General features: G+C 32.3%; 6 protein-coding genes across 6 annotated transcripts; 1 reads left to right on the forward strand and 5 right to left on the reverse strand.

Annotated features, from left to right (window-relative positions):
- Positions 1-372: 372 nt before the first annotated feature.
- LOC123321790 (probable very-long-chain enoyl-CoA reductase art-1) lies at positions 373-2,380 on the reverse strand. The gene is made up of 5 exons (XM_044909561.1): positions 2,202-2,380; positions 1,777-2,129; positions 975-1,191; positions 644-836; positions 373-579 (listed from the first exon to the last, which is right to left on the reverse strand). Exons 1-5 carry the CDS (start codon positions 2,208-2,210, stop codon positions 452-454), a joined length of 900 nt encoding a protein of 299 aa, XP_044765496.1. The 5' UTR covers positions 2,211-2,380; the 3' UTR covers positions 373-451.
- A 1,035-nt stretch (positions 2,381-3,415) lies between these two features.
- LOC123321762 (nodal modulator 1) lies at positions 3,416-8,525 on the reverse strand. Its single transcript, XM_044909507.1, has 14 exons — positions 8,319-8,525; positions 8,162-8,261; positions 7,982-8,110; positions 7,772-7,929; positions 7,559-7,724; positions 7,267-7,503; positions 7,040-7,211; positions 6,446-6,707; positions 6,208-6,392; positions 5,979-6,157; positions 5,157-5,870; positions 4,891-5,084; positions 4,455-4,692; positions 3,416-4,254 (listed from the first exon to the last, which is right to left on the reverse strand). Exons 1-14 carry the CDS (start codon positions 8,459-8,461, stop codon positions 3,640-3,642), a joined length of 3,492 nt encoding a protein of 1,163 aa, XP_044765442.1. The 5' UTR covers positions 8,462-8,525; the 3' UTR covers positions 3,416-3,639.
- A 196-nt stretch (positions 8,526-8,721) lies between these two features.
- LOC123321780 (mitochondrial import inner membrane translocase subunit TIM50-C-like) lies at positions 8,722-10,298 on the reverse strand. The gene is made up of 5 exons (XM_044909541.1): positions 10,067-10,298; positions 9,683-10,002; positions 9,468-9,621; positions 9,087-9,413; positions 8,722-9,022 (listed from the first exon to the last, which is right to left on the reverse strand). Exons 1-5 carry the CDS (start codon positions 10,227-10,229, stop codon positions 8,826-8,828), a joined length of 1,161 nt encoding a protein of 386 aa, XP_044765476.1. The 5' UTR covers positions 10,230-10,298; the 3' UTR covers positions 8,722-8,825.
- A 429-nt stretch (positions 10,299-10,727) lies between these two features.
- LOC123321797 (pleckstrin homology domain-containing family J member 1-like) lies at positions 10,728-12,795 on the reverse strand. Its single transcript, XM_044909573.1, has one exon. The coding sequence runs from the start codon at positions 12,563-12,565 to the stop codon at positions 11,924-11,926; it is 642 nt and encodes a 213-aa protein (XP_044765508.1). The 5' UTR covers positions 12,566-12,795; the 3' UTR covers positions 10,728-11,923.
- A 55-nt stretch (positions 12,796-12,850) lies between these two features.
- LOC123321779 (ubiquitin-like modifier-activating enzyme 5) lies at positions 12,851-14,752 on the forward strand. The gene is made up of 4 exons (XM_044909540.1): positions 12,851-13,102; positions 13,319-13,651; positions 13,987-14,173; positions 14,225-14,752. The coding sequence occupies exons 1-4, from the start codon at positions 12,966-12,968 to the stop codon at positions 14,726-14,728; spliced, it is 1,161 nt and encodes a 386-aa protein (XP_044765475.1). The 5' UTR covers positions 12,851-12,965; the 3' UTR covers positions 14,729-14,752.
- Positions 14,753-15,624: 872 nt separating this feature from the next.
- On the reverse strand, positions 15,625-18,290 carry LOC123321772 (histone-lysine N-methyltransferase, H3 lysine-79 specific-like). The gene is made up of 2 exons (XM_044909530.1): positions 17,996-18,290; positions 15,625-17,592 (listed from the first exon to the last, which is right to left on the reverse strand). Exons 1-2 carry the CDS (start codon positions 18,011-18,013, stop codon positions 15,751-15,753), a joined length of 1,860 nt encoding a protein of 619 aa, XP_044765465.1. The 5' UTR covers positions 18,014-18,290; the 3' UTR covers positions 15,625-15,750.
- Between the last annotated feature and the right edge of the window lie 2,151 nt (positions 18,291-20,441).

The following is a 20,441-nucleotide window of genomic DNA, read 5'->3' on the forward strand; positions in this document are numbered from 1 at the left end:
GATACACCAGGCTTGCTACTGTAACCAGTGTTGTCTATTTTCTCATAGAGCAGAACTTCCCCCTGAAGTCGCATCTTGAGAAAAGAACTTGTCAGAGAGGAAGTGGTTCCCTAACTCCTCTAGACTCTACTTGAAAGAACTAACGGTTTAAAGTCTGATTATCTATCATTTCACTGCATTCTATTTTGAGATGTTTAAAACAAATTTGTGTATTCAGGATAACCAGAAAGGTCATTATAAATTGTCAAGAAATGAATAGATCATTATGAAAGAGTAGTGTAAATATTCCTCAATTACAAGGGCATTCTTTAAAATAACAACTGCAATTAGAAAGCAGAAAAGCATTACGAAAATTTTGATTAATATTAAAAGTGATTTACTTAGATCTTTATTTAAATAGACTTTGTAACAAAATATTCAAATTATAAACCCATGTAGCATACAGCCAAATTTATAGAACAAATGGAATGATTGCTTTTCTTGTCTTTGGGTAGTCTTGAAATTCCCTCTTATAGTTTTTGTGCTTTCCAAGAGCCCACACTGCCATTTGATAGAAGCCAGCCAATGTAAACAAGAAAGCTGAAATAGAGAGTATATATTCAGATTCAATTGAATTAAATATATGTATCATTTTAGAACAAACCTGGCAAACATCCGCTCATCAAAGTATAGCCTAACCATGCTCCTACTTCATAAGTGTAATTTGGGCAAGAAACCAGATCGAATAAATTGGTTAAAGGGTTACCATTTGGATGTGGAATTTTTCTAACTGTGCTTCCTGCAGGTCTCAGTTCTCTCAAAAGCAGATGCACACTTAAGTTTCCCAATTCACAAATCTAAAAATTATCTTATCAACATGTGTAACACAATAACATTTTATTATCAAAGAGTAAAAGAGTATATATAAATATACATAGATTTCTGAATTGAATGTTGTGTAAGGTACAATGGTTATTCATTTTATTTGTACTTACAATCCACATAGCTAATCCAATGTAAGAGATTATTGCTGGGGGCTCAGTCCATAAAGGATGATTCACATGATATGCAACATAAAATGCAAATCCCCAGTAGTAGGTACAATTTTTAAACAGATTCCTTATGGGCATAGTACTATGGGAAAATCTATGTACAAAGATTGTTTCCAATATTCTCTTCAAATAATGTATGACCCAAGCTGAATAAATCATTCTGTAAAATAAACGATTCCTCATGAAGTTTCAGAATTGGAATTCATAGTGTATTTTCAAATATGCCCTTCTTTTATGGGAAAAAGTTTATTTGCTTGGGTTGCGCCATTATTTTATTTTTTTCAATGAATAAATGTTTAATCACTTCAAAAAGGAATTTCATGATAAAAGAAAGGCATTAATTTGATGGAAATATAATGTTTCAGAACTAATTGACATTGACCAGTAAATTAGGTACATAGGTACATTAAGATAACAGAATGCATTAGTTTGGAGAATGTTGAAATAATATAAGGACCTTGAAACAGTAACTGATGAAGAAAAATGAGATAGGCTTTTCATATATCGCTTCTCACTCAAATCGTATATACATTATAGATCATTTATATTGTACACCTCTTGTTCACAATTTATGTCAGTAAATGGATGGAATAATAACTTAACCTTCTAAAAGAATAAAATTCTGGAACTGTATTGTTTATTTTACTTCAACAAATATCATGATCAAAATTCAAAAAAGTGGAATGAAATTCTAATTGATTCATTTAACCTTTGAACCTGCCTCAAATTAGCATATCTAACTCACCTGGACATGAATGTGGGCTGTCTTTCTGGCAGAGAACTGTGAAAAATGCCATTGCTAGCAGCAACTAGTACATATACTACTATAGGTCCAGCATATTCAGCAAGAAACACTGTACTCCAACCAACTTGCGGGCCTAAATCTTTTACGAAGATTTTAGCAGGACTCCCTAATTTTAAACTCTCAATTTTGAGAGAGTCATTCAAATCCTTTCCTTTGATTTCTTGACGAACTGATTGCCTTTCTGTGGAAATTTTCGATATTTTGGCAATTTTAGACTTGAGTTCTTTAATTGTGGATGCTTCTGGAACATCCAATTTTCCCAAACTCCTGTTTGAAACAGTGAAAACTTCGAGCTAAAATAAAAATTCAGATTGAAAACACAATTCCTAAATATCGAAAGTATATAAGACGTTGTAATCACTTACGTTAACCATGATTTGCAATTTTAAGAATGCATAAACCTCACAGAAGTGTTCAGCGTATCACAACTAAACTACTACGAAAATTGATTGTTGGAAGGAAATTAATGAACTCTGTTCCCTAAAATATGGCCACTTCAGGCCCCACTCTTGTTTCCAGATTGTCGAAAAGAATTTCAATTAAAAATCAACAAAACAATCACAATATTCCCCGATGTCAATCAAGGTCACGAACAGAATGTTTATGGCCACACTGTAGGGAGAATTTTAGCTACAGTGGTTACTTTTTTTGAGTATCACCAATGAAGTGACTAGAAATCTTAAGGCATTTTTCCTTCATTTCAATCCGTATGGTTTATCACATTGGATCAAAAGATTGTCTAGTTAATTAATTATTATTCGTAACTTTTACTTTACCAAAACTAGTTGACAACAAAATTCAATCAGACCTGAGTTGCTGGTACCGTCAAAAATGAATTAGATATTATGAGAATCTAAGTAATCGATTCTCCACATCTTACATGGGACATTACTTGGCACTTTCTATTGAAGTGATCAGAAACGAAGTCTCTGCTTCTGCATAGTCCCCTTGCTTTGTGGTTCATTATTCCGCATATTGTTCTTTTTGATTAATTAATACAAAAAAATAACTCGCCTCATATTTTTAGTTAACGTTTCGAGATTGCCATAAAACAAAGAGTCTTCCAGCTTTAAGCTGCAGGCTGAATTGAGGAATGTTACATGACAAACGATAATTTTTTCAAAACTGACTAATTTTAGGACATCTATATATTTATATTGCAAAACTAAATGAACTAAATTACATGATTCTCACTGGGTTTCACCACTACACTTGTTTTGCTATCACAATGTGTACCTTTGAGTTGTAAAAACTAATCCTGAAGAGAACCGTGTAATTTAATTATAGATTTTCATCAAGTATCTACATCAAATTGATATAATACACTTTTCGAATACTTCTCACCATTCAGCCTGACTTTTTGAGTGTGCAAAGTTGAAATCATAACGTTTCCAACAATCTTCAGAGCAAATTGCGAAGATTTAGTACATATAAACTCAGATTTAAAATGAATATTTAGTTGTACTACTGTTTGAATTCAAAAGTTTAAGAAGAGGATTATAGACAATTTGGTGATAATGAATAGCCATACCCTTGCTTAATCACCAAATATCAGGATCTGTGTTGAAAAAAACACTTGTCACAACAAATTAAATATATTCAGCTGATACTAATCGAATCAAAAAACAATTACAAAAACAAATTCAACAATATCAGGTGTAAATCTACTTATTCAATAATAGACTGTTAGCTCAATGCAATTTATGATAATGAAGAATAAAATGTCAGGAACATGTTAACTTCCCAGGTACACATGAATCAAACATATCTTAAACTCAAACAAATATTGAGATAAAGTTCATCTTAAAAATTACGTTTTGGCTTTTTTTTTACAGAATTGATATTTTGAACAATTTGATCTATATCCACTTCGTTTGTCGGATAATCTGCAGCAGCAGGAAGTTTGAACAGAGAGGTGAATGACCTCAATTTCAGATTGAATTTTTCATTTGCCAACCGTATAACAATATCAATATTGTAAGCAATAAGCAGACTAGTAATAATTAAAATGAAGCTCCATATAGATGTTTGCTTGATTTGCTGATCTGTATTACTTGATTTTACAGAGTATTCCATCACTATAGATTTAAAATTGGTATCTGCAATAAATGAAACACTCTGCGTCAACCACCTCACATTTTGATTCATGATAGGTTCTAATTGTAAGACATAAGTTTTTCCATCTTTTGGAAGTGGAAGAAGGTGTATTATTATTCCAAGATTGTATTCTGATACCAATTTGTTGGTATCCATCTTAACACTATGGACTGGTGTAGTTGGAGAGCCTTTCAGGTACAAATTTAATTTAAGGTGTTTAGAGTATTCAGGAACATCAGTGTTGATTCTAACAAGTACTTTAGTGTGCTTTTTGGGTCGGAGGACAATGAGATGTACATCTTTAATATCGCTGACAATGTCCTGAAAAAACACTAGAATCAATCCATTCATTCTTTGAAATAAATAATTGTTGGGGAAGATATAGCAAATTATACAATTTATCTATCGCGAATAGATTCTCATTTACTTTAAATGGGTATTATTATTATTATCATCATGAGTGACCAGGGGTATCTTTTCATGCTATCAAATAAATTGTATTAATCCTCACATATCCTTACCTTAATTTCTATGAACTCTGGAATACACTGCTCTACAGAAGGGTCTTTTGCTCTCAAATGGTAAGTGCAATATGGTTGTAATCCTCTCACTCTAAACCTACCATTAGATTCAGTTGTAGTTTCTTCCGATAGATGGCTACAATTTTTTACACCTACAGCTTCAACCACAGAATCGTGCTCTGGGATTTTGTTCAAAGACGTAACAATACCAAAAGCACTGTAGGCAACTCTTTTACCACTGAAAAGCCAATTTATAATAAAATGAACATGAGAGGACCAGGATTCCCAAATATCTTTCGTATTAATGTTGCATGCGACACTTCAAAATTGACCAATGAAATCTACCGATTACTGCTATCATTCACAGAGATGTTGCGTGCGTCAATAACCTGATAGACATTTGAGAATCAGGTACCAAGTGAGTGAGTGAACTCACATCAGCGTAATATTGATGGTTTCTCCTTCATCGACATTGATTATTTTAGATGGTGGTTCAAAACTATATTCCTTCATCATAGGTCGCAAATAATACTCGCTGGGGTTCAGAGAATCAAAAGATATTTTTCCTTGCTCATCCGTTTGCAGGTTACTTCTATAACTGAGGCCCCCTGACAAAGAAAGAAGGGTACCCTGTAATAAAGATATAAGTTGAATATAAAGAAACAAAAGCTAAAAAAGCATTATAAGGATATTGAAGAATACCTGTAATGGCAATTGGTTCTCATCCAAAACTGTCACAATGACTTGTGCCAGTTTATAAGCAGTGAAGTCTCCATTTTCTGAGGGCCCCACAAGTTGATAAGAAGTTTTTTTGGCGTATATTTTATAATTTTTTGAAGTATCCATTGGTGGAAATTTGTAGAAACCTGAACTATCGGTTTCAGTAACAGATTTCTCACCGTTTTCATCTTCTAACGTTATCAAGGTACCTGAAAGAGGAGGTATAGTTTTCCCTTTGAAAACATGCCCCTTTATTGCTTCGAAAAGTTGACCCCACTGAAAACAATCATTCTTTCCCTTTATGGAAAAAATTGGTGGTTTGAAATAATATCTTTCAGACTGCGGCAAAATAACAGCATTTGCATCTGGTTCAAGCTTTATGTTAATCATGTAACAACCATTTTCATAAGGCAATGGCCCCTTATGGAATTTTTCTCCACCAATGTCTATTGAAACATTCACTGGTCCATGATCCATGTTTGATGCAATGCATATACTATTAAGGTGAGATACTGCTTCTAATTTGATTTCATTTACTTCCGTTTCAGTATTGAAAGTGAATGTATCATTGAGATAGGTGTGGCAACCTAGGCAATAGAATGAATATGTGCCATCCTTAGGCAAGCAATAAGTTGATTCGCCTTTTTTTATCTCTATATCTTCTTGTATTGAGTCTTGCATGAGTTTATAAGATATCTAGAACAAAAAACATTATTAATATACCCACTCAATAATATTTACTGCTTCACAATCAGATATTCAAACAGTAGATTTCAGCTGATAAAAGACTGGAATCAATGTTACCTTAGTATTGTGAGAAGAAATGAACTTGACGGAGTAACCACTCTGTATGAATGATGGAGCAGTAACAATATTGGAATTGATGACAATATCATGTGAATCTTTGGACCAACAGAACCTATTCGGTGACAGACTGAGTCTATATGTACCAGGATACACATCAGTAAATTTATATTCTTGTCCTTAAATAAAAAAATGTAAAGATGAAATATAAATAACAATTTTATCTCACCTATCAGTTTTGCTACAAGTGGTGCTTCATTAGAATGAAGCAAATTCAAAAAGACTTGAATATTTTGGTAGTCCTTATCATGATGCAGCTGTACAAATCCTGTTAAAGTTGCTTTCAACTGAGAGAAAATAATGATCTCATTATTTTCTCTGAAAACTTCGATGTTTTGGGATACTGGATAGAATCTGTAATATGAGAGTAATGATTCGATCTTCAACGTTTCTTTTTTTTAACTTACTGCAATCCTTTCTCCTTATGAACTTTTTCAACCTGGACCTGCACTTCATATGTACCCTTTGGAAGATACACACAGAATCTACCAGTTGTGGGATCACTGTTAACATTTTTGAAAAATGTTGAGCCAATCTTTACTATTGTGACCATATGCGACTGGCTACTTTCTACCTTACCACACACTCTGAAAGCCGAAGGAGCAATAGGTGGCAGATTTTGAGTATTTGGACTCACTTTAATATCAATATCTTCAAACAGCATATTTTCTAAAACCAAAGTCAATCAGCATTACATTAAATCACAAAACGGCCAGAAGACAGCCTATCATGTATTTACTTGATGAAGATTTTATTTACTTTGGTTTGGACATTAGAAATGGGTTTATTTTAGAATTCATTCAAGCTGCTCTGGAAACGCAGTTGCAATCATTAAAAAATGCTATATCTTTACTGAATTTAGAAATGACTGGAGATGTAGTATGACAGAAAATATATCACTTATTGTTACATTAGTTCATTCAATATGTCACACAAGTAAGTTTATAGCTCCCATGTAAGTCAAAACAAGAAAGGCGATATTCGTAAACCTTTTTACCCACCAGATTTGGCTTTGAGTTTCAACACCCCAGTTTTCAGTTTTTCCAATTTATAAAAACCATTTGTATCTGTCTTGGTAACAAATTTGTTATTCATGAAAATTTCAACATTAGGCAGTCCTTCATCTTGATCAAGGGCTTGTAAGATTCTACCAGAAACACTAAAACCAATCACCTAAAATAATTTAATATTTTGATTTAGGCTCATAAAGCATTGAAAATCAACTCACCTCGAAACTTTTTTCGAGTTCCACATCTCCATTTGTAATTTCAAATTCAATTTTAGATGGCTCTACATCTATATTTTGATTTTGATAAAATGGCTTAACATAATAACTTCCAACTACAACAGATGCAAATGTGAAGCATCCTAACAAGTTAGTTTGAACTGCACATATTGGTTTTATTGAATGACTTGGCATATTAGGTATGGAGCTTTTGTCACAACCAAGTACAGAAGGATCAACCTGAAAATGTTGTTATAATACCTCTAATTTATTTCCAATTTATTAAATGGTTTACCGATTTGTTTTTACCATATAGTAGAATGGTAGTGTTAGAGATGGCTTCTCCAACACTTCTTGCATATCCAGAAACACTGTACCCATGGAGTATGAGACTACCCTCAGGTAATTCTGTATTACCTTCCACAACCCTTACTTGAAGTTCTTCTTTCAAAAACTTCCATCTGTAACACTTACATGTATAACAAGAACATGTAAATTATTAGTTTACCTTGGGTGTTGCACTTGAATTTTATAATGCCCTGGATAAACAGGTGTAAAAGAGAACGTGCCACCTATACTTGTTTCAGTTTTACGAATTTCAGTCTCAGATTTCAATTCCACCAATACTCCTTCTGGTCCACTAGAGGCATCACCAAAGTTCTCTACCTTTGAAAATTTAAATTTAGACATAATTTTCAAGCAGTGTTATTCAACCTACTCTTCCTGTAATGCCAAAGCCCTTAAAGCTAAAATTTATATCAACGCCTTTACTACAGACATCATTTATTCCATCTATAAGCAATTCAACCTTACTGGGATTGAAACTCCATCCTGGAGGAGGATTCAACTGAAAAAAGTTTTCATTTACAAAATAATTTTTCATTTGCTTTCCACCAACCTGAATAATATACACGCCTTTATCATAAATAGGAAGAAAATAATAGCCATTATTTGGGGCGCAGGTAGTTTTATCTTTCAAGATTCCTTGCTTCGTCAGCCTGAGGAAGGAACTTATTAGATTCGTATTGTGATACATGGAAATGCATTTTCCTTACAACTTAACCTCTACTTTCGAGAAATCAATTTGTACATGGCTTTTAACGAATCCACCACAACCTAGAACATCGTTCGAATTTACATTTGATGCAAAAATTGAAAGTATGGTTGCACATGCGATAATTTGGAACATTTCTTTCATGAATTCAATGTTTTTCACACGAAAATACTTCCAAAACTGAATTGACACTTTGATATAACCTCAAAGTATCATCTTTGGTAACCTCTTGGCTTTGACATGTACATTAAATACTCTTCTTCTATTTTTTACAATGTGCTTGGTTAATCATTATCTACACATTTAAGTACAAAGCTTTATCATTTTTCGATTCTATATGTTAACTATTACTTTCTTGAGAGGATTCAACTGATTTAACGCTTCATATAAAATTTTCCACTGTGTACTTGTCAAAAACTTTATTGGAATCATCAACAAAAAACATTATTCAACTATTGAATGAATAAAGAACATTTAACAAAACATTTAAACACGTACAGATAGAATATTAGAAACTCTTATTGAATATTGAAGGTCTCCATCTTTTGACTTTTGAAGCTTCCTGCTCTCTTTTGGCTGCTGCCTCTGCCTCTAATTGCTCTAGTAGCATCTTTCTCTTCTCTTTAAATGCTTCAATAGGATCATCAAAAGCACGATAATGAGTTAAAACTTCCCTCACATCTTCTATCTCGTTCTCAGCAATACCTAAACAGTAAAGTAATATAATAACATTGTATAATTAAAACCAGGTGGAACATGTTAGACTTACTCTTCAAAAAAGCAACAAGATCTATCATTGTTTGATCAGTATCAGATCCATCCCACCTTTTGATTGCCAGAAGGTTTTCAGGATGGAATTTAAGGTTTTGAGGTTGCCAATCGATAGCAATCACCTTGCTCAGGTCTCTATTAAGCCTATCCAAACTTTTAACATGGTAACCTCCACTAAAGTAAGTAGTATCTCGAGGGAGTTTATAAGCAATAATATTTTTAGGGTCTATTGCCTCACATAAAGGAAATAGAGTCATACCTTGTTCGGCAGTGTATACTACTATCTCATAAACACCATGAAGTGACTCTAAGAAATAATCCAAACCTGGAATAATTAGCAATATGGTAAATCAGTTCACCTTCAAATTTAAGTGGTTACCTGGGCGTTTTTTGAACCTCCATCCAGTATTGTAGGTCCAATCTGGGTGAACCAGAACATCAGTTATTTCTAAAACCAATGTATACTTTGGTTGAAGATATGGATATTGTAAAGGATCTGGTAGAAGTTTCTGTCGTGAGGGTTCTTGAATGAGCTACAAATAATTGAGAGGTCTCCATTTTAGTGTAGCATTTTTAGCTTTACTCAAAACTTACTCTTGTATAGAAATCTAGCTCCCTATATGTTCGAATAATATATTGTTGCCATACAGGTTTATTCGCTATGTCATGATGTAGATTTATTTGATCAGGATCAGTTGTTGGGGCACCCAAAGTAAATATCAGATAACCTCCTAGAATTGTAAAGCTAATACCAAACAATGATAGAGTGATTTTCATAGTTCTCCATGCATGTTCTCTTTTCTTCCTAGCTTCATCTTCATTTTCGCTTGATTCTTTGATTTGATTTTCTCTTATATCTTTATCCTTGGCTATCAGATTTCCCAATGGAGATTTAATTTTATCCGCTGTTTGATCTGAATAGAACAAAATCGGGAATCTTCAATAAATTATGTCGAAAAAAATAAGGAAAATATTTACCTGTAAAATTCGATATTCCGGTTGAGATGCAGCGAAGTTTGATAACGCCGCAACAATTATTATTTTGAATAAGCAAACCTGATGTTTGCTTCAATACATTACTCACTAATTTTAAATTCTTAGATGAAAACTTGAACATTTTATTCAAAAAATTATCGTACATCAAATTTTATCGGTTCGATGTATGTTTCTCGTAAGATAACCTCAAAACCTGCCTGCCACAGAACCCGACGCAGCTTCTGCCTCCGGAGGCCACAGATTACAGAGTAGATTACTGTGACTAGAGTGATTGCCTCCGAGCAAAGATTAACTTCAGAGAAAGTTTGTCTCTGTTAACTTCCTCCAGAGATCCAGAATATCTCTGGATATATCCAAAGAGGTATTTCCTCTTTGCTCCGAGCGATGAGGAGTTTCCATCCACAGAGCATCATTGCTACGAGAAGGTACCCGAAACTCAGATTTTGTTCTGTGGTTTGCTAGTCTCCAAGCCAAAAGTTGTCTCTAACCTCACTTAATCAAGGAATATTCAAATTTGAAAAAGTAGTGAAAAACTCAGGAATTTCTACAAATAAATGACGAAAAGGAATATAGATAGGCTTCATTTGGTAAGATATCTCAAAACAACTAGCATTGTGTATTTCGGGGAGGTTATAAAAAATTATTTTTCTTCAAGATCTTTTAATTTCACATATATGTGCACAAATATACAAAACTACTATTGTACGATTCAAAAATACATCCTTTATTTCATTACTATAAAAAAATATATCACTTCAATTAAGAATTCTTTTGTTCATAAGGAAAAAATACTAATATCACTATGCATGAATTGTGCATCAGAATTGATTTTGTACATGTGAAGTAATAGTTACATCCTTAAATCTCATTAGTTGTGAATTCTAAGGAATTACATAAAGATGGTGTTAAAATTTGAATTATCTTAAATCCTGATGTATTGAAGTTATGACAAATGGAAATTAAGTATCAGGATAATGGTAGAAAGTGATAGATGTCCATACAATTTACTACATTGCTCAAGTAAGATAATGAATGATTTTTTTCATACTTGCTTTTTTACTTTCTCACTGAAGAATATCCTGAATAGATCTACACTTAAAAGGTTATTTATTTGAGATTGAAATACATTTTAAGTAAATATTGTTGACCTACATTTAAATAATATCACAACTTTGCATATACTGAACAGAATTTTTTTTTCCGAATATCTATGTTTTAAATGTAAAATAAAATACTATTTGTTTTATGGGCAAGAAAACTCCTTCTGGAAGATTATAGGGGAAACAACTAAATAATGCAATAATTTTACAAAATTTCTTTTCTTGAGACCTGAGATGATTTGAAATGAAGAGTATTATTATTATTATCTTAAAATTCATGAAGTAATACTGACTAGAGAAAATCAATTTCTTGAATCTGAATGACCAATTGAATAAATTGCTCCTCTGTGCTGGTTTCCTCGATGAAGGAAATGAGCCACATATTTATTGACTATTTGAGTCACTTTTAGAAAAGCATATAATGAACATTTTATATATCTGAGAAAAATTCAAAATTGAGGGTTAACTATGCCAGTATGAAAGCGCAAAATGAGTTACTAGTTGTGATTTGTTGCTTTTTTCAGAAGAAAATACATCTCCTGCTTATAAGCAATTTTTTGAAGCATTCACTTCTATTAATGAGGGCTAAAAATTTAGATGAGATAATAGGAGATCAAGTGTGAATCCTCATGACAAGAAATTTCATTCCATCAGTCAGTTGTTGAAGCATTAACTATGTTATCAATAAAGGCTAAAATTTAAGATGAATTAACAGGAGATCATGACCAGAAACTCTATTTCACAAGTCAATCAAATTCTTTGAAACAGTAACTGAGGACCTTGTACTTTCATAATTATCAACTCTTATAAAACCATTCGAATCTTCAAATTCAATACCAATATGACTATGAAAACTAGCTTTCTTCTTAGAAACAGTCTTTTTACTCTTACTATTCAATACTTGATTCGATTGGGTATTATTCTTCATGTAATCCAATACTGGATCATCACCAGTTTTCATACTTATTTTGGCTCTAAGTATATGATATTGTGTTCGCCAGTATTCATAAGAAGCTGTTCTGAGTGAGGAAACCCACTTGTTTACATCAGCTTCACACCGACATGAAAATATATGTTTAACATCATTGTCTCGCACTTTATTATTTACTCTGAAGGTTATGGAAAACGCAAAAGGAATGCCTTTTTGTTCATAAGCAATATGAGCGTTTTCTAATACCAAAACAGCCATAGGTTCTGTGTCATTCAATTTATAATAGAAGAGCAAGTTTGAAAATAGTTTGAAATATCTTTCCTTAAAAGTAGACTGTTGATACCAATCTGACCATTCTTTACTTCCAGGCTTCATATGCTGTAGTACTCCCTCTAACTTAGGTGTGTTCTCATTGCAAAACTGTATTAATTCTTTGTCATTGTACCTCATATTTCCCCTTCAGTTCTAAGCACTAGACGTTCAATTGGATTTCAATATTGCTCTGGAATATTATTTTATAACTTTGACTCTGGACAGAAAAAACAAAAAGTTTCAAACATTTTTGATGATTTTATCAACTAATGCTTGTTAATGATTGCACAGGAACTAATTTCAGTTTTATGTTTATGACTCGTCGAACTCACACCTTCCATAGACTCTAAAGTCTACACTCATTGCTCATTTTAATCTATGGTTCTGTCACAGAGGAAAGAGAAGGTTAATCTTTGCTCTTTGTCTTCGACTTCGACTGCTCAGCTCAGACTGCTGTTGGTCTTTGAAGTAGAGGACGCCGTTCGGACATTTTGTATTGCCATATGTTTGAAATATTTTAGTTGTATATAAATTCGAAATGAGCAGAGAAGCAGAATTACTTAAAATTAATGATGATCTCCGTAAGAGAATAGATGAGTTAGAAAGAAAAAACAATGTAGTAAGAAAAAAAATTACTGAGATGTCTTCTCAAGTTGTAGATTCTAATCCTTACAGGTAAAACAATATGGTGCTGCTATTAGTAATATTTTACTTTTGGTTGTGGTGATGGGAATAATAAAACTTTGTGAAGCTATTAATTGTGATTTTCTTTTTTTTGTTATATTTTGAAAATGCTTCAGGGTTTTTGTGACGAATCAGTGAAATTAATCAAGAATGCAAAATTTTTCAAAAACCTTCTTTTTTCAATATATTTTATAATTACAATTTCAGCCGTTTGATGGCTTTGAAAAAGATGGGTATAGTTGAAAATTATGAGCAAATCAGGACATATTGTGTTGCTATTGTTGGTGTCGGAGGAGTGGGTAGTGTTGCTGCTGAGATGTTAACACGTTGTGGAATTGGTAGATTACTCCTTTTCGATTATGACAAAGTTGAGTTAGCAAATATGAACCGACTGTTCTTCCAACCACACCAATCTGGCCTCAGTAAAGTTGAAGCAGCTGCTGAAACTCTCCGAAATATAAATCCAGATGTTGAAATAATGACGTTCAACTATAACATCACCCTGCTAGATAACTTTGAAAATTTTCAGTGTTCTCTCATGTGAGCATTACATTCATTCATTTTTGTTTTAATATTATTTTGTAGGCAACATTGTTTTAAGAAACTGCTTCTGACAAAAAGTGCAGTAGCTACTTTCGCAGAAGCATTTCTTATTAATGAAATTTTATTGGTATTCCTTGTGTTTCAGATATTGCAGATATGCCGCTAAAACCTTCATTTTCATTATATTTCAGACACAAAAACTATCATCATAGTTTCAGATATTGATAGAGAAAAAGCCATAAAAATGTCCAAGAAGAATAACACCTCCCAAATAATCCTACAATCAATATTTGAATTAGTTGATGTATATTTTGTGAATGATATTATTTTAGGACGCAAGGAATGAATGGTAAAGCTGTTGATATAGTGCTAAGTTGTGTAGACAATTTTGAAGCTAGATTGACAATCAATGCATTATGCAACGAAAATGATTTATGCTGGTTTGAGTCTGGTGTAGCTGAGAATGCTATATCTGGTCATATTCAATTCATCCACCCTGGGAAAACTGCATGTTTTGCTGTGAGCCCTCCCCTAAGCATGACTTTCATATAATTATTCCTTTTTTTTTAGTGTGTTCCTCCACTAATAGTAGCTTCTAATATTGATGAGAAAACTTTGAAAAGGGATGGAGTGTGTGCAGCTAGCTTGCCTACAACTATGGCTATAGTAGCTGGGTTCCTCGTTCAGAACTGTTTAAAATATCTCCTTAATTTTGGCGTGGTAGCCCATTATCTTGGTTATAATGCATTGAATGATTTCTTCCCTTCTATGAGTCTTAAACCGAATTTGAATTGTGAAGATAGATATTGCCGAATGAGGCAAGAAGAAAAAGCAGGTGAAACCTCTGAAGAAGCAGCAATAAAAGTGGAGGAGGAAGCTCCATTACATGAAGACAATGAATGGGGCATTTCTTTGGTTGACGAGAGTGTTGAGGAGCAGAAAGCATCTGTTGGTGTTACTGGCATCGAATTTGCATACACTTTAGAATCTGAGAAAGCTAACAAAGAATCAGATCATAAAGGAATGGATGATGTTAGTTTAGAAGATCTCATGGCTCAAATGAAATCTATATGATTGAATAAAAAGAATATTTTGTGTCTTTTGCTTTTCATTTCCACAAAAACATTTACTGCTTGTTGAAGTTTTTCATTGTGGAATTAATATAGATGGAAAGAAATGTCTGTTTCTTTCTCCATTTTTTTTTTGTATTACCATTTTCTGTATTATTTTCGTTCTCATGTTTCAACATTACAAAATAATGTTCTATATATATATATATATATATACATATATAGAACATCATTTTGTAATAATATATATATTTATATATTGAATTATTTTACTGTATCAAATCCAGGTGTTTTCCTATGCCTGGTTTAGATACTTCTTGAATAATTCAAATATGTAAACAACCCAACGAATAATATAATAATTCCTACTCTGACATCTATGCACAAATAACGATCGTATACTCGTGGCGACTACCAAATTCACGCTAATACATTGTTAACCTAATAGTATTCGTGCTTAATTTTTATACTGTTTGGGTACTTAACCAGTCTTTAGGCTTTTAGTGCCCTGGAAGAAGTGGCAAAATAGCATTCGTGGTAGTGTATACAGATTACCAAACATAGGGATTACTATGAGAAAGAAGAGGATTGTAACAATGCAATCGCCCAGAACGAGAATAATTATATTAAGGGTGAGAAATTATCGAACCTTTACCTGGATCACCTGTGATAAAATTATTCTTGCACTGGGCCAATGCATTTCTACAGTACTCTTCTTTCCCATGGCAATCCCTATGTTTGATCGTAATCTGTATATGATTAGAGAATTTTAGAAAATAAACGCTCTATCAATTAAAAACAACGACGTTATTTTGATATCGATAGCTTCATTCCATTGTTCGGATGGAATGATTTTATCCTGCATAAGTGCCGCATTGAAGAAAAAAAAAACTAGAGAAGTTAAATGAAATATTGTAATTTCAATTTATCTTCTGATGTATCTCGCTACACAATTTCCAATAAGAAAAAACAATTTCACACTGGTTAAATTATCACAATGATAAAAAAATATACATTTATGAAGTTTCAAGAGTTTTTATGATAATATCTTAAATCTTCTCTATTAAACATATACTGGAAGTACCAATATGCTTTATTCCGTTTAATTTTTCGAAAATTAACCCTGTCAAACCACCAGTTAGCTACACCGTTTCTCTTTCGAATATCACTCCTTGATTTAATTAGATTTATATACCATTCACCTGTAATTTCCTTACTGGAAAGGTTTCTCCTTTGTATGAATGAATCTCCTGAATTTCTCAATTCCTTCATAGGGATTTGATGTATATCATATTTCGCTTGATTTTGAATTCCATTTTGAAATTTTGGTGATCTTGGATTCTTGAAATTCTTTTTAAATGATTTTTTGTATCTGAATTCTTCATTCTTATTTGATTTTTTTTGGTTCTTGGATCTATCTGGTTTAGTTTTCTTAGTATGAGGAATATTCTCTTTTCTTAACTTATGAGGAGTGGTATGTGATAAAACTGTATTTCTTGTGTATAATTTCTTTTCCCTTTGTTCAAGATCCATTTCCCATTTTATTAATCTTTGTTCTTTTTCTACTAATTTTTTGATCCAACTCTTCAGGTTTTTTTTTTGTAATTTTTCTTTTATGTAGTTATTTGTGATATCAAATCTTTTATTTCCTTTCTTAGTAGAAATCTTCCTCTCATAATTTTTGGCAATTTTTTTATTACATCTATGTAGTTCTTCTAAAATTTCTTTCCTTTTAATCTTTGGTTGTGTCTTATTACTTCTCTTGTTGTTTTTCAATTTAATATTATTGATATGATATTTCTGTTCAATATTTTTTTCTTTGTGTCTTCTTTTTTTCTTATTGTCATATTCATTAAAAGCAATGTTAACTTCATTACTATCAAAATCGTCACGATATGTAGATTCAAATGTTTTACCAATTGGTATTGAGTGGTGTTTGATCCTTTTATGGTTTTTTATTCCTTCCATAAGTTTCTCCAGGCATTTCTCAATGTTATAATCCCTTATCTGTTCAGAACTCTCATATATACTGCAGTACTGAACTATATTATGACAATTTTGTCTCAAATTGTCTGGATTAGAAGCGCCTTCTTGATTAGTTCTAGAAGGGATACTGTATGCCAATAAGGCAAATAAAATCGCACCAGTTAAACACATAATATTAAATGGGGCAAATATCATGTCATGCTTTTCTAGTGTTTTTCTTTTGTCAAATATTTCTTTTGCCAAGGCAGCAGATCCTCTGGGATCACTGAATGATGTCATGGTTATGGTTGGTTGTGTGATATCGTTGTTATCACTTGTTGAAGATAAAACATTCAATATATCATCACTTGAGAAAATATTTTCATGTGAAACTCTGCTCACTTGCTTTGCCATATCATTGTCTTTCAGTGGAGATGGAGATCTTTCTATTGCTATGGGAGTTTCATTGGACATTTTCGTTTGAAGAGTAATATTATTTCTATCTGGTAGTGTTGTTAATTTCAACTCCCTTTTATTAGGGATGTCAAGTGAGTTTTGGAATTCACTCTGTTCTATATTAGGCCTTTCCAATATTTTTGAGTTATCAGATGTACTTTCATCAAATGAATTGATGGAACTATCATCATCACTTCTACCATTATAAAATTCACTCTCACTGATGATGCTTATGCCATCTGATTCAGTATCTGATTTGTTGTTGTTGGTGTAGTAGCCCACATTTTCATAGGAAGAATGTTCATGCCCCTCAGTAGTGTCCTCAATATTTTTTTCAGTTTTTCCACGAAGTGTATGATTTGAGGTTTCATCTGAATCCAATAAAACCCAGGAGCTTGAGATAGTATTTTCTGTACGTTCAGATGTTCTTTTTGAAGCTTCCATTTCCTGCGAGAAATTCAAGAGGTTGACTTTTTCAGGTTCGAAAGAAAAATAAAAAATCAATATTGTTCTATATTAGATATATTTGTTTAGCAAATGGTTATTTATAACCTTTTGAAGTTTCTTCACTTTTCTCATCTTCACTTCGGTTGAACAGATTGGACTCTGTTTTATATCAATATTTTGTTCCATATAAAAAGAGATTGTGCCACTTCAACGATGAAGACTAAATGCATAATGTAATAGTCTTAAACGGATGTTAACTTCAGAATGTGGTGTTAGTTTAGTTGATGAAATACGTATATTTGTGTTAATTTTTTTAGATTTTGTTCGACTTATAGACAGTAGTGTATAAGGAAAGGATTATTACATTATCAACTATTTTGTTTACACACATAAATCTACTTACACATTGGGGTTCTTCCATTTTTCTGAATGTCCTGCTCAAAACCAAGGTCTTGATATTTGGTTTCTTTGTAAATCATTCATGAGCACTTTCTTTTATTCTTTTCACTGTAACTATATTCATCATTTCTCAATATTTTCCAATGGGTAACATCATTCATCAGCATGTTTTATCTCCTGAAATCTAAACGAAACAGATTTACTTATGCATGAAGTATTGAGAATTCAGATATATTCTTTGTTATTCTTTGGGCACGTTTCGTGATGAGATGACTTCCCTTTTTCCTCGAAAATATATGGATAATAGATGGCAGCACTACAGAAGGATTTTAGGTTTATAATTCTTGGGATATAGGATATAGGTCCTCTGTACAGAGAGGACGCTTTTTCATACATTGTATACACACAGTGACTCTTGTTAGAGTCAAGAGTCAATGTTCCATTGTAAAAAGAATAGGACTATATTTTCAAAAGATTGTATTCTCCTGTGAAATAGGTGTCTGAAATTACCTTTTATCATTAGGAAATGGATCCTTTGATTGGAATTAGATATTGTTAAAGTATTCATGATCTTCCTCAGTTTTCTCTCTAGTATTAGTATAGACTAATGACCAATATTTTCGATTATAAAAAATATATGCTTATCAATCAATACATACTTAGTAGTGTACCTATATATATATATATATATATGGATCGCCTCGCCTTTCAATTTCAAGATATAGTTTGAATATAAATCATTCAATCAATATTTTCGAGAATAGCATAAGATAATAACGTATAGTGAAAAATTTATATGATTTTATTGTACGCAAATTTCTTAGGAGAGACGGTATTTATTTGAAACAATGAATCGTTCACGAATTTCATCTGAGCCTATATCCTTGAATAATAATAATAATGTATATCTACAATTATGACAGGACATTTTACAAATTGTAATTACGTATGAGTATTAACTCAATAGTATTGTATGCATATAAATGTATTATGTCCTTGTAGGTATATTGTCCTTATCATAGAGATATGTCTTAGTCCTTTCCTTATACTGTTGCCTATGGTCCTTATACTGTCGTCCATGGTCCTTATACTGTTCTCTATAGTCCTTATACTATTGTCTATGGTCCTTATACTGTCGTCTATGGTCCTTATACTGTTGAAGGTTGTACAGTTTCCTGTATATCAAGCGATAGTGGTAATATCAAGTGTTACACTTGCGATATAGATGTCTCTGCTGTTCAATATTTAAAAAAATACTGCCCAATTGATTTGATTTCAGAAGTTATTCGCTTCTCATCTTATGAAATGCCAACGAAGATGTATTGTCTTTGATATAAAATTTCTGTATACAATAATCATTGGTTTTATTCCACTGTACCTATGAGGTATCTGGTATATACAGATTACAGATAAACAGTCAGAAAAAAAAAACAAACGCAAAAAATATATCTTCGGTATTAACCATTTTGTAGAAAAATGCTCGAATTCGTCACTTTTTATTTTAAATTACACAGGTTTTCATTTATAATTTTTTGTCATACATCCTCTACGAGGGGTGGAGGGTTGAGTTTTTTAAATAGCAAACCAAACTTGACCAATACATCCTCATCAGCAACAAGAGATCTAGATATTCATTTCTTGTATCGTAACTCAAGTCACTTAGCCTTCATCCCTCTTAGGGGGTGCATGACAAACTTCTCAATTAGGTGTGCATGAAAAGTAGTGCAATAAAGTAAAAATTGATCTATCTCGAGCGTTCTGTATAAAATAGTAAATATCGAAGATATGAATTTTGTGCATTAATTTTTCGAAAACAAAGGTTGAATTGGTCGTTTCGTTTTTGGAATGAGTATATCTGTTGAGTGATTCTGTTAACTTAAGGGTCTTTTTGTTAGCACGTTCTTTTAAATTATGAGTTTCAGAAATTGGTACGTAGGGTTTCAAATTGTTCCAAGGGAACACCCATCCATAAATAGATAATTATAGGGGCCATTCTTCAAAAATCTTCGGAAACGACACGAAATCGAGATTAAACTATTAATTTTAAATGGAGATCATCAAAACAGATTCTCATACCTATAGCATAAGAATTTGAAATCCATGCATGTTTTTTTCAATGAAAATTAGATGTGATTGGATTTATTGGGCTATTTTCATCGTTTTGGTTTATTCATTTCGCTAGGCACACATCCTAGGTATAGGTATATAAGTTGTATTGAGGTATATATAAGTTGTATTGAGTATATCAGCTCATGTGGCCAGTTGGAACATTTTTCTACAAAATAGTAATTAATTTTCTGCGTTACTTTTTATTCTTTCCATATTTATGGTTCGAAATAATTTTTCAAAATGTTATATTTTAGAATTCGTTGAAGATGGGGGTAGGGTAGGCTGGGTATAAGGGATGAAAAATTACTCTTCTGAAACATCAGCAATCATTAGGACAAAAT

Source organism: Coccinella septempunctata, chromosome X (genome assembly GCF_907165205.1).
Source record: "Coccinella septempunctata chromosome X, icCocSept1.1, whole genome shotgun sequence".
Classification (NCBI taxonomy): Eukaryota; Metazoa; Arthropoda; class Insecta; order Coleoptera; family Coccinellidae; genus Coccinella; species Coccinella septempunctata.

Coding starts and splice junctions, on each gene's coding strand:
- LOC123321790 (XM_044909561.1), bottom strand. Junction 1,192..1,776: donor CAGCCCACATTCATGTCCAG/GTGAGTTAGATA, acceptor TTTATTTTACAG/AATGATTTATTCAGCTTGGG. Junction 837..974: donor TTGGATTAGCTATGTGGATT/GTAAGTACAAAT, acceptor GATAATTTTTAG/ATTTGTGAATTGGGAAACTT.
- LOC123321762 (XM_044909507.1), bottom strand. CDS start 8,461: ATGAAAGAAATGTTCCAAATTATCGCATGTGCAACCATACTTTCAATT. Junction 4,693..4,890: donor ACCATCAATATTACGCTGAT/GTGAGTTCACTC, acceptor TTGGCTTTTCAG/TGGTAAAAGAGTTGCCTACA. Junction 4,255..4,454: donor CAGAGTTCATAGAAATTAAG/GTAAGGATATGT, acceptor GTGTTTTTTCAG/GACATTGTCAGCGATATTAA.
- LOC123321780 (XM_044909541.1), bottom strand. CDS start 10,229: ATGTACGATAATTTTTTGAATAAAATGTTCAAGTTTTCATCTAAGAAT. Junction 10,003..10,066: donor CGGAATATCGAATTTTACAG/GTAAATATTTTC, acceptor TGTTCTATTCAG/ATCAAACAGCGGATAAAATT. Junction 9,023..9,086: donor TCTTGTTGCTTTTTTGAAGA/GTAAGTCTAACA, acceptor TTTACTGTTTAG/GTATTGCTGAGAACGAGATA.
- LOC123321797 (XM_044909573.1), bottom strand. CDS start 12,565: ATGAGGTACAATGACAAAGAATTAATACAGTTTTGCAATGAGAACACA.
- LOC123321779 (XM_044909540.1), top strand. CDS start 12,966: ATGAGCAGAGAAGCAGAATTACTTAAAATTAATGATGATCTCCGTAAG. Junction 13,652..13,986: donor AATTTTCAGTGTTCTCTCAT/GTGAGCATTACA, acceptor ATATTATTTTAG/GACGCAAGGAATGAATGGTA. Junction 14,174..14,224: donor GGAAAACTGCATGTTTTGCT/GTGAGCCCTCCC, acceptor CTTTTTTTTTAG/TGTGTTCCTCCACTAATAGT.